The sequence below is a fragment of the Mya arenaria genome, chromosome 13, assembly GCF_026914265.1.
Source record: "Mya arenaria isolate MELC-2E11 chromosome 13, ASM2691426v1".
NCBI lineage: Eukaryota > Metazoa > Mollusca > Bivalvia > Myida > Myidae > Mya > Mya arenaria.
Window position 1 is genome coordinate 46958652 of NC_069134.1, and position 13285 is coordinate 46971936.

Consider the following 13285-nt stretch of genomic DNA (forward strand, 5'->3'; position numbering starts at 1 on the left):
AAGACCCATGACCCTACCTCAAAGGACAATGTCACACTTAGAGTTTAATCATAATGGGATGCTGCATACATGCACATACATGCACATTATTGTTTGAATGAGAAATGTATACTTATAGGTTTGTAGAATCCATTGAAGACCACATTGTAAACAATATACTATTGTAACTTAATGTGTTTATATCTTCATGAAATAAAGTTGTTGGCACATGTGTTCTATACATAAAGGTGAGGTGTCATGTGCAAGACCCACATCCCTGCCTCTTACTTCATCACTCCTCTAGACCTACACTTCAGTTTAATCATCATTGGGTCTTGCATATGCTTATAGTTTATGTGCACTCTTCCTGAATGTAGTCATCTTAGTAATTGCAATATCCATTGAACTGGCATTTCGGGGCATTTGTTACTTAACTTTGACAGCTCTTGTTCCATTCTTATTAGCACTGTTCATTTTCTATTTCAATTTTTAGTGTCTCAAACCCTGGCTAGTGAGGATATATCAAGGTCAGGACTAGAGGTCGTGGGCTGGTATCATTCTCACCCTTCATTTGCGCCCAACCCCTCAGTTAGGGATATAGAAACACAGACAAAGTTCCAGGTATGATGGTTTTAAGTAAAGGCTTCGATAAAGCTTCTGAGTCTGACTCACTTCATCCACTTAGGGACATACATGGCCAAAAAAACACGGATGGGCAAGTCATAGTAATACATCAAGTAAGACAACTATGAATAGCTTCAATATGTACACGAGATAATTCAAATGCAGTCTTTTATTTCCCTCCATCTGTCCGTCTATCCATATAGACAAGCTGCATTTACACAAAAAGTGACAAGCTAGGCCAATGAAACTTGGTGCTTAGATAGAGGGCCATTAGTAGATTATGCATATTGTTTTATTTTTGTCAGAGAAAAGAGTGGTTGCTATGGAAACAAAAAGAGTGGAAATACCACTCATCAGGTTTGACATTAACTTTTCAATCCATTTGTCCAGTCAGGCAAGTAGACAAAAACAATATTTTCCTTACCATTCAACCTATTTCATCCCAAATGTTTAAAAGTATAAATGATTTGTAACAACAGTAAATGATTCAAAACACAATTCAAGTATATTCACATAAATTTATTACCTAAAATGTTCATAATTGTTTAGGCATATATGGCGAGGAAAAATGGAAGAAAAAGTCTGCAATGATTTTAAGATGACAGACGACAGTTGTCTATGTAAAATAGATTCCTCAATATCATAAAATGACTATATAATATTTCTATATTTCGATGATCTCTTAAAAACAAAAACACAGCAATAAAATTGATGGAAGCAAATTTCTTGGAAAAATGTAATATCTTGTATTTATTTCACTGATGTTACCACGCAAAACAAGCTGTTTACAGCCGTATTTCTTTGATGCACACCTGCTTCCCCAACTTCCGGTAGAATGTAAAGAAAGCCGTATAATTTGATATTTAATGAAATGTTGGGTTTTGCTATTATTTTTCCTAATTCAACAGATGATCTTGAGATGGGTTTTTTTATTTGAAATCAACTTGTCTCATCAAGCTACCAGCTTCGGAATTTACTTATCTTGACCAAATGATTGATTGTCCCAGACAGTTGGACTACCATAAATGTTGAATCCTGACAATTTTTGACTGGATCTTAGCATCACTCATAATGTGTAAAAGCTACATTTATAAAAGTTGGTATGTGGATAGAGGGCTATTAGGGAATTATACATGGCACTTTGTATTTTTCAGCAGACAAAAAGTGGTTGCTATCAGGCCTCGACCTTAACTCATTTCATCAGGTAGTAAGGACTACCAAGTTGAAAAATCTAGTAGCCAGACCAGGTATTTGGTAGCCCCATTTTAGAATCAGAAAATCCCCACTCAAACTCAGTATTCTAATTGATTAGGTCCTTCAACAATCTTTATGCTTTATTTTGCAACAATGTAGTATATCTGATGTAAATATCTTTTAAATTATTTGTTTACACTAATATGGAAGTGAAGCTAGTTATAAACCCATACCATACTGTACACATTTAAGCAAGGGAGCCAAAAGCCACATGGTGTTTCATAACAATACGGTTGAGGGTATGACTAGCTTCACTTTCGTAATAGTATAATCAAACGACATAAGGAACTCCTTGGCAATTTTCCATCGAAAACCTCAGATGTATATGGATGGTTTACAATGTCAGAAATCATCACATTGAACTACACTGCAAGTAGATAGCATGGTAACTTCAATCTAGCAGTGAACTTAATTACTTTAATCCTGGGAATCTTTATTATTTATGCAATGAAACACAGGCAAATAATTTAAACTTAGATATACAAAATACACTTTAAAACTATACAATTAATAAATACTATTATTTAAAATTTTACAAACTACTTCTACTATTGTACCAGCATACATCTGAGCTTGTTATTCGATGGAAATGGGCAAGGAGTTCTGAATAATCAAGCTATTTATTTCATTAAACACTCTTAAAATCGAGAAGTCTGGTGTACTGCCCAATTGTAAGAAATAAGTATTTTAACTGAAAAACAGGTAGCCTATGGCTACCGTTAGGGTCGGGCCTGGCTATGCAAGCAAAAATAGTTAAAATCACACTTTTTGACCAGACCTTGACAAAATGACATTACAAAAGTACAAAAGCTGTATAATTAAAGTTGTAGTACAGTAAAAAAAACCTATTTGCGACCACCCCATTTTCCGACCAACCAGCTAATGAGACAGATTTTTGTCAGACCCATTCTTTTTCCACTTAATCCAGACCCTTAATCGCATGTTAAATTGATCCGTTAATGCGACCCCAGGATATTTGTTGATAGGTACAATACATGTTTGTGTTGACACAATTGACACGCAATACAAAGAAGGGTAGAACATGTGTCCCGGTTTAAGGATAATCACCGACCACTTTACGACAACAAGTAGTCGCCTTATGGTGGAGTCAAGATTAGAGTGAAAAACACAGAATTGTTTGATAATTGATGAGTTTTTCATTTATTTAATGCTTTTGATTGGATTTTCGGGGAGACCTATTGTGAAATTTTAATAACAGGACATTGAAACTGTGTTGTTTTAATAAATGTTATTCTTTGAACAATTTATGGTGTAAACTAATAAATGACATAACTGTTTAAGTATTTTCTCTGCTTGATTAGTATTCACTATAACCGCAACATGTACAAATTGTACATAGTAGAAATCTTATGAATTCCACCACTTGACCATCCACAAACCTAATCAGCACAAACTCAGACCAACCCGCTATGAAGATCTAAGTCCCATAGGTGGTTTTACAAACTTATTTGGATAGAGGGCAATAGGGGATAATGCATGGCAATTTGTTGGACAAAAATGTTTTTCTATGAAAACAAACAAAATCTTTATGTCTCTGTCCAATTGGAAAAACGGATCCTGTGATAACTTTAGAAATATGCAAACTAGGTACATGAAACTTTGTTAGGAAGTCGTAAGAGGCCAAAAAGAACATTATGCACATCATTTGGTACTTGTTCAATAAAAGTGGTAGGAGACTTTTGTATTGCTAGCAAAACTCAATGTTCCTCTATGTTCTTCTCATGTATCCAGTTCTGTTGTGTATGTTTACAATGCGTGTATGTCTGTTGCAGGAATTGTTTGCAGCGGTAGGCGGCCATTTTGTCGGAGTGATAGTGAGCCCGTACCAAATTGGCAGCTCCAGCATGTGTTCACAGATCAACTGTCTAACCATCAGCGATGATACCATTGCCTCTGCAGATCTTCAGTGCAGTATGTGGAGCTTGTTAAAAATAATGGATGTTTTCAGCAAAACATTCGACATATAAGTAACATAGTCAAAATATTTTCCTGGGATGTATCATGATTGTTTAGAAGTTACTCCATTCTGTAATCACAATAGCTTGAAATATTAAATCTCAGTCTCTGTACTGATATATACTGCCAACTGATGCTTACGATGTTTCCATACCCCAATTACTGTGAAATCATTAATGTTCGTGGGGCATCAATGTTCGTGGTTTTCGTGGGTTGGGTGATCCACGAATTCAAGATCCCACGAAATATAAACCCTTTATTCACTTTTTCAATTGCCTTATTACGCACATACCCTAGTATATTATTTACAAAGGTCGCAGTATACAGTGTTAAAACCTGTCTCACTGTATAACTTACGATCATTATTCTGTTAATATATTATAACTGCCTTTAACAAATAATGAACCAAATCAATTTAATGTGTTTTATGCAGCAAATGACAGTTATAAGCACGTGTTTAAACGTGTGCTGTTAATGAAAATCTCCAAGTTTACAAGATGTGCGTGATGAGTGTCTGTACTCGATTTTTTTTATTTAATGAAATAATTAATCGATTACTAGTACATTGAAGGTTACTAAGCACCGAACGTGACAATATACGCACCTTTTCGGTGTTTTCACAGTTTGCAAAATTCTTAATTGGCATTAAATTGCTTCCCCTATCTGTACTTATGATCAGGGTACATCTTCTTTTATTACCTTTATTCCCAATTAAATCGATAAGTGACATGGGTATATGCACTAATTGGCATGTCGTACCACATTAGCGAGTGTCATAAACCGAGTGACGTAGAAGACGGAAATCACGGGCCAGCGCGTGGATATTATGCAGACGATCGCATCTTCGAATTTTTTTTTTCAAAAATGAAAATCCACGAATTTAAGTACCCACGAAATTGTTTTTTTTCGGCAAACCACGAAATTTCATGCCCACGAACATTAATGATTTCACAGTAGATTGAAATGACAACTGGGTTTGTTCACGCAAACCGTATGTTCTAAATTCCATCCCTCTTGCTTAGATATTATAGTTATGTTCCTTGATTACGTGAAGAACAAACACGTGAAGAACAAACACGCTGGTGGACTCAGCAAAACATAACTTCTTTTGTTTTTATATGGAGTACTGTCTGTCGTGCGCTGAACCCTCAAAGTGTTGGCATCCTATTGCGAACATCAAAATTGTTCCTACAGATATCCCCTACAAGTTTGACTTCTCCCAGTACCCGTGCAGTGAAGAGGATGTTACCAAGGTGATACAGTGTGCCAAGATGCTCGTGTCAACCTACAGGAAGGACCCCAACCATGTAGATCTAGGCCTGGCGTACACGCTTACACACTATCCAGATGCCAAGCACAGGCACATGTCTTGTCTGGATAAGGTAAGATAATGATGATTGAAGCTGGCTTGTGTCCACATACTGCAGAAGTTGTGGGTTCTATCCTGAGTACACTATTTGCTGTGTGTTTTACACACTGGATTAGATTTTTCTAAAAGTCTCCTTTATTATTTGATATTTTTAAATGAAATTTGAAGGAAATATTTATCTGTGTAAAATGTATCAATTTTTTTCAATTCAAACTATTTTTCTTTGCAAAACCAAAATTTAGCAGATTTGAAAAAGAAAATGCTGTAATGAAAAGAAGACTTATCTAGATGTAAATTGGTCGACTTCATTGAGACATCCTGAATGTTTCATGACGATCAGTCAGTCCATTTTGAAGACAGTTTGATTGTCAAAATGGATTCTGCAATTTTATTTTAAACAGTATTAGTTTGTGATTTTTTTGCATATACACATAATGTAACAGATTAAAACTTTATCACAATTTACGAACGAACAAGTTTATTCAATAAAAGGCCTCCAGCCCATAATACATGTTACAATGCAAATCAAATATAACAAAATGCATATATGTAACTATTATAAAATATGAGTTGTGTCTCTTGGTTAACAAAGTTAAGTGTTATCTATAGCTAACATGAGTTTATGAACGTAAAGAGCAATGGATTTAACATGGGTAGCATTTTCCGATGCCATCATATGAACAATGTCAGTATTTTCACGATACTAAGAAAACAAATAATTTTCCTGGATGTCATTAAATCTTGAACACTTAAAAAATACATGATATACATCTTTAATAACAAGTATGTCTTTATCCAATAAACAATAAGAGAACAGAAGCGATCGTTTCTATCAATACTAAAAAATAGACCAATTTCAATATGGAGTTTATGACTAGAGGTTCTAAATCTAGCCAATGATTTTCGTACAGGAAACGGTAAACTGATATTATTAAAGGTATCAACATTCAATATAGTCTTAAAGCATTTATAAGTATCACAACGTGAGGAATTATTTACATCACCAAGCCATGTTTGTCTATAACAATCAGCAATTCTTGTTTTAAATTAAAACAATTTGAATGGAGTTTTTTTTATTCAAAGTCTGAAATTCAGAAAAAAAAACTTTGCCATGTTGAGTAAGATCAGTATTTACACATTTCAGCTAGTATTAATAACCTTAGATTGAAAAACATTGATGTTATTTCTATCGAAAACCATGTGCAACAAAAATAAGTACTTGTTTTTAGACAGGAAATGAACTCTAGTCTGATCCTGTAAGCTATTGGGTTTTTACACCGTCAATTTACAAGAAATTAGTTAGAAACAATAGTTATAGTTTTAATTTTAATAGCAGTCTGCATGCCTGGATAACATAATTCATCCCTTTAAATCAGTGGGTCTGAAAAGTTACTATTAACCTGTTATATTTCAGATGCTGGAGTCGTTAGAGGCGTATGATGTTCTGTATGATCAGGGCTTCCTCATCAGCAGTCTTCGTGCTGAGTTCTCCCATTTGTCACACTCAACGCTGTAGCAGTGTGACTCTTGTAATCAATATCTGTTCACTGCATAACTTTATTACATGACAGTATTATGTAGATAGATAATGTAGATAAATTGTCTAGCTTGTCTAGCTTAAACTACAGTCCAAACTCGCTATGTCGATGTCGGATATCTCGACTTTCCGGTTATGTCAACTTTTTTCTCCGGTCCCAAATTTATTCCTTCTTATCCTATATAAAATAAATCTGCTTGTGTTGATTTTTCTATCTCGACTTTTTCGCAATGTCGACCTATTTCAGTCCCTATGGTCGATTTTCACACATTTTCCTTGTTTCTTATGTCGAACTGTAGATCGAGTTGGAGGTGCGAATATGTTCATGTTGGTTTGCGGCATATCCCTAAATTATAGTGCCTGTCAAAATAACAAACTTTCAAAATTAGAGGTTAATTGGTAAGTGTGAATAATTAAAGTTGTTTGTGTATGTTTTTGATTAAAGAGACATTTATGGCTCAAGCTATTCATTGAAACGCACAAGGACGCTGATGACATCATGGAAAAATTTGACAACATTGAAAGTTACGTGACAAAGAATTTTCTCTATACTGCATGTAGAAAACAAACAGGCATAACAAATGTGCTATTTTAAGTTGTTGTCATATGTGCTATACCGTTTTCTTACAATAGCTAAGTGTAAGTTATTGTGGTTAATATCTGTTTTGTGTAATCCATAAACGTAGATTAAATAAATTTGACACAAATTATTCTTTTTTTAATCATTATATTTTTCAATAATTCGTTTGCTGTTTTCAAGACGGTAACAAGATCGTTCAATTGCAGAAGTCGGATGCCGGACATAAATGAAACTCAAATGTGTTGGGATTGGTGATACTTTTTGTAATTCGGATGTGTCCCTTGATCGACTTTTTTTTTTCTTTTGACAGGCACATTTTTATATTCTTAACCAGGTTTTCAAAAAGGGAAAACCAGTTATTAGAATGACTTGTGTCGTTGTTCGGGTGGGCTGGTGGGAGGGCAGCATCAAAGTCAACTGTTGTATTAAATAATTTTAGGTAGGTTGACATATAGTGACCAAATACATGAAGGGTTTATGGAAAACTTTTGAGGCCCCTAGATGCTAAAATGGAAATATGGTTAGTACTGAATAACTTAAGTAAGGGTTGACATAACCAAACTTGGTGTAAAGGACAAGTTTATGGAGAGCTTTCATTGGACTGCCTTTTGGCCCCCTAGAGTCAAGGTCACTGTTAAAATAGATTTACACCTAAAAATAGATTACTGTTTGGTACTGAATAACTTAAGTTACGGTTGACATGATGAGACCAAACTTGATATGTAGGAAGAGATTATGGAGGACTTCCATGGGATTGTGTTTGGGGCCCCTAGGATCAATGTCACTGTTAGAAAAAATAGAAAAAAGCAGTTGAAACTGAATCTCTTCTGCCAATCATTAAAAACCTGGGTTTGTCACATTGCAATTCTTGTTTACTTTTAAATTTGATCTTTTTTATTGATTTTGACAGGCAAATATAACATCATTATTGTATTCACTTCTAAGTCGAAGCGGCATAGTTAAGCCCGCTGTCTTACGACAGATCTTGTTTACAATTTGCTACAGTATTCCTCTATTATTAGATATTATAATAATATACAAGTAAGTATATGTCTTCTGCAATAAGCTTTTGAGTATGTGGAAATACTTAAGATGGTTTGAATATGAATGCGTAAAGGGAGACCTCCAATTAAGAAACTCGAATGCATTTTTTCTAGTCATAGGAGATTTAAGAATATAACAAAGAAAATATAGATATACATAATAAAAATGATTCATATATCAATGTCGTCCATATTATTTGAGAAGCTTTATAAAGACGCCATTAGAATGGCCCCATGGTATGAATAAAATACTGGCGAAAAACGAAAGTCAAAAAGTAATATTGATGAGATAAATCACCGTCCAGCAGTACTTTGATTCCTGGAATGTTCACAAGTATGCTCTGGAATACATTCCTTGAGTATAAAATAAATGTGTCATATTGGTATATATTTACACCTCAACTTCCATTCCTTAAATGAACTGCCTTTGTGCAATTGCGTTGATCAATCGATGATCGCAACATCTTCGGATATGTTCGGATAGCAATTCATCGATTAACAATATACATGGATTTTTTATCTTGTTAATGTTTGTATTGTTTCAGCAGGTGCCGTTAAATATAAATAAACATTTTATAAAGTTTTAAATAATGATATATTAAATGTATCGTTGCTATGTGTTTCAATTTTACGTTTTTTAAAAAGTGATTTCAAGTGGTTGATCTTTTCCCGCGTTATCGTGACGTCATTTGATAAAACGTTTCCGGTTACAGTCAGTTTGTTCTATTTACAGAATGGGTAAGAAAGGATCGGGGATATGAACGCAATTGGGCTGGTCAAAGTACGCGTGGAGTCCTTCGGATTCCACACACTTTGACCAGCCCAATTGCGTTCATACCCCGATAATGACATCAATCCCGCAATTCATTCCTTAATTGATATTTAACCTCTTGTTTGTTTTGTTTAATAAAAAAAATGGAGAGAAAAAAATTAAATAAATGAAGTACATGTATCTGGGAGTAAGATTGTATTATTGGTCTCAGCATGTATTAACAACATAACAAGTGCATTGTTCATTACAAATATTACACGTATTTATACCCCTGGTAAACGATATTTGAGGGAGTATATTTGAGTCCCTTTGTTGTTTGTCTGTTGGTCCTTGCATTTATCATGTCCGGAGCATAACTTGAAATCCACTGGTTTGAATTCAATTAGACTTTATACGATTGTAAGGCACAGTGAGAGGAAGTACAGTGTACAGAGTTTTCGCCGTGTCTATGTCTGTCGTCCGGCATCAACAATTGCTTATAAATGTCATCTTCTCCTAAACCACTTGGACAATCTTAATGAAATTTTATAGTAATGATCCTTGGTTGGTGCTCTTTCAAAATTGTTCAAAGAAATTAATTCCATGCAGAACTCTGGTTGCCATGGCAACTTAAAGGAAAAACTACAAAAATTCTTGACAAAAACCATGAAACATAGAGCTTAGATATTTGGTATGTAACATTGTCCAGTAGTTGTCTACCAAGTTTGTTTAAATTATGCCCCTGGGGTCAAAATTGGTCCCACCTTGTGGGTAACAAGTTCACTAAAAATACATTTTGTTAAAATCTTGATAGTTAAGTAAAGTTTACGCTTGAAGCAAGGGCAGCAAATCTTGCTATATGGTCTCCCTTACTGTTGAAGAGTGCATTTTCTATTTTTAGTTTTACTATACCATTTTTAGTAACAATGGATTATATTTTATTAATTCTTCAATTTAGTCACTTCTAAGGTAATACTTGTTTTTTTATAGGTTTGTAGGTTAGGAAATAATATATCTCTTTATTTTTAAGAATTTTATTTTTACCCAATGATGAATTTAATAATCAGACTTTTCCATTGAACTACATGTAGACCATTGTAATTTACAATATTATCTTTTACGTGATTAGTGAATACACCTTATATAAACAAGACTTTAACTCAATTGATTATTTAGAAAGCCATGTTACAGTGTATGTATTTCATGTGATAAATACTATGTCAATAGGCAGTATTTTGCTTCGAATGAAGACTTTAAACAAAGATAACTTCCTATTTCTTCACCATTTTAAATAAAAACATAGCACATTCTACGCCGCCTACGGAGCCCCGCCTACGGTCTTTCACCAGAGTTTGATTGAGAGTGTAGTTTCTTAAAACACTGTAACAAACCTTTTTACCATATGGCCGTCTGACATAGCACTGTCAAAACATTATTTTGAAAACAGGTTTGTCGAAGTGTTTGATGAAACTAATCACCTTGTCAAACTCCAGTAATAAAACGAAGGATGCTGCTCTTTAAGCGGCATAGACTGCCCTTTGTTATCCCCCGCCTTGAAAAGGCGAGGGGATATAGTAATGGTAGGCGGGATTCCGTGTGTGTGTGTGTGTGTGTGTGTGTGTGTGTGTCCGTCTGGCCCACATTCATTTCTTTGCATCTCCCCTTACGTTTTTCATGCGATTTTTACCAAACTTTCACAGATTGATGATCATAAAGTGAAGCAGCGCATATTGTCGGGCTTTCCTGATTTGACCATTTTTGAAAGAGTTATTGCCCTTTGCTTATTTTACATTTAAAATTGGTTTCTTCGCAACTCCTCTTACGTTTATGAATATAAAGTGATGCAGCGCATGTTAGGCTTTTGCAATTTGACCTTTTTTGAAAGAGTTATTGCCCTTTCTTAATTTTACGCATCTGTTATGTTCCTGAGAAACTACCCTTACCATTGATTGGCTTTCGTTACAAAAAAATGCCCCATGAGGCGGGGGATATAGCTGTCTGTGACCACTCTTGTTGCATTTAAAATGGTGTAGAAAAAGAAGTTATCTTTGATTTAAGTCTTCTTTTTAGGCAAAATGTTGCCTTCTGACATAGCATATATGATGTAGTTTTATCAAATCCTCATAGTTTATTGCAGGTATATATTTTATTGGATGGTTCGCTGTCCGTCATTCGTGTGTGTAGCACTATTGCTTGTGAAAATCAAATTATAACTCTGGGGTCAAAACTCGCTATGCCATGAGGTTTCCTGTGGACTTATCGAAAATCTCGTCTGACACCGCTAGGCCGAGACCTTTAATAATTTGTTACGAGCGTCATGTAGTGGTCCTCTACCAAGATTGTGCAAATTACGCCCCTTGGATCAAATTCGGTCCCACCCTTTTTGACCTACTGTCTTATTTTTGAAACTACAGCAAAGCTATTTTGACCATGTTCACAATTATGTAAACAAAAAACAGTTGTTGGATGACCTTGACTGTGACCTGTTAGCCTACTTTCTTATTTTTTGAAAGTAAATTGCACCAATGGCTGATAAAACAGACCAATAATCACGTCGCTATGGTGTTGACCGTAACAGGTCGTTATCCGATTGACCGGTCCTATATAAGTGTCTGCCAGTTTACAAAACGTTGGAGGACCCGTGGTCATGTGGTGACACACTTGACTATCAATCCAGGGGTCGCAGGTTCGATCCCGCGTCGCATCACTAAAAAAAATACTAATCGTCTTCCGGGAGGGACGTTAAATGGGGGTCCCATGTAACAGTGCTATACGCTGGTGCACGTTAAAGAACCAGGGTAGCTCTAACCAGTGTTTCATTCTGTCTGTGCATTATGCTCCAAAACCCTAAAATGACTAACAATCTTAAAGGAGCACTCGCAGAATGGGCAAGGCCCGAGTGCAAGTATAAATAAACTTACACACACACCCAAAACGTTGGTTTACATCATGTCGAAACACTGTCGTAAAAGTAGAGTAATTTCTAACGGAACTGTAGCTTCATGCCCTTTAAAACTTCCTCAAAGGTGGGTCATTCCGACTTTATGTTAGCAAACTTTTTGACATGGTATGAGCAGGAACACGAATTATTATTGCTCCCAGGTATGCCATCTACTAATGAATAAACAAAGAAAATCACTGCAACAAAATGAAAATAAAAACCTTAGAGCTTAGCCGCAAGAGACAAATGGTGTTTTATTAAAATTAATGTTTGTCGCCCAAAATTCGCTTGGTTCTTTTCTCATATTAAATTCTTTTCGTTTTTTTAATTTAAGTAGCATTGATTTTGCTAACAGTGAGTTGCGACATCATTGTAGAATAAAGGTGGATATTCAGCGAGGTAACCTTGCTACAGCTGTTGATTTTGGAAGAAAATGGGATAGAACGGGGGTGGGTGGGGTATGGGTCGCCGATAATGAATCGGAGAACAATAAATGTATGTTCAATTCTGCAACAAAGGGAGCGTACCGTCGTAGTCGGTGTTGCCGTCCTTGTACGTCTTGTCGTCCTAGTCGATGTTGCCGTCCCTGTCGGTGTAGCCCTCCCTGTCGATGTTGCCGTCCCTCTCGATGTTGCCGTCCCTGTCATCCGTCCCTATCGATGTTGCCGTCCCTCTCGGTGTTCACCTTGTCCAGGAGTTTGTTTTCGGGTTCACTCAAATTTTGAGCTTTCCTAACACGTACTTGATTGTCACGACAAAGAACATGGTATCTGTACGTGTTCGTCGTAGATCCTGGGGTGTGGGGGGGGGGGTAAATAAAAATGCCAAAGTATGTACACTTACGACACAAATGTCTTTGATGGAAATTGAAACTAATAAGAATGGCTGCAGGAAACCTTCACTCACATCTAACCGTGAACTAGAATTCAGTGCGGCGACCAGTTAATTTGGATGTCCCTTAAACTATAGGGATTGGTGATATGTGCTTGATTTTGTGTTTTTTTATCTGGCAAACTATCTGACTATTAGATCATGTAAGGCAACGATGAATCTTTAAATTATTATCGGGAATGTTTACGTTCAATCTACATGAATTTAAGGCGTGTCTGTACTCGCCCTCGACGTCACATGGATGCTCTTGTATCTGACATCGTAATTGGCGAATGGAATACCAACGCTGAAGACAAACCAGACGCAAGCAAAATATAAATATATTTTAATAATACGGAT

General features: G+C 35.6%; 1 protein-coding gene across 3 annotated transcripts in view; it reads left to right on the forward strand.

Moving 5' to 3' along the window:
- LOC128213430 (histone H2A deubiquitinase MYSM1-like) overlaps positions 1-8293 on the forward strand; it is a 67418-nt gene extending 59125 nt beyond the window's left edge. Inside the window, exons 12-15 of one of the 3 annotated variants that reach the window (XM_052919116.1) lie at positions 473-600; positions 3651-3789; positions 5029-5216; positions 6618-8293. In XM_052919116.1, coding sequence (XP_052775076.1) covers positions 473-600; positions 3651-3789; positions 5029-5216; positions 6618-6719 — 557 coding nt within the window. In that variant the 3' untranslated portion in view covers positions 6720-8293. Of the gene's footprint in view, positions 1-472; positions 601-1757; positions 1851-3650; positions 3790-5028; positions 5217-6617 lie in introns of those variants that run through there. The other 2 variants (XM_052919117.1, XM_052919118.1) reach the window with 2 other exon arrangements.
- Positions 8294-13285: the final 4992 nt, after the last annotated feature.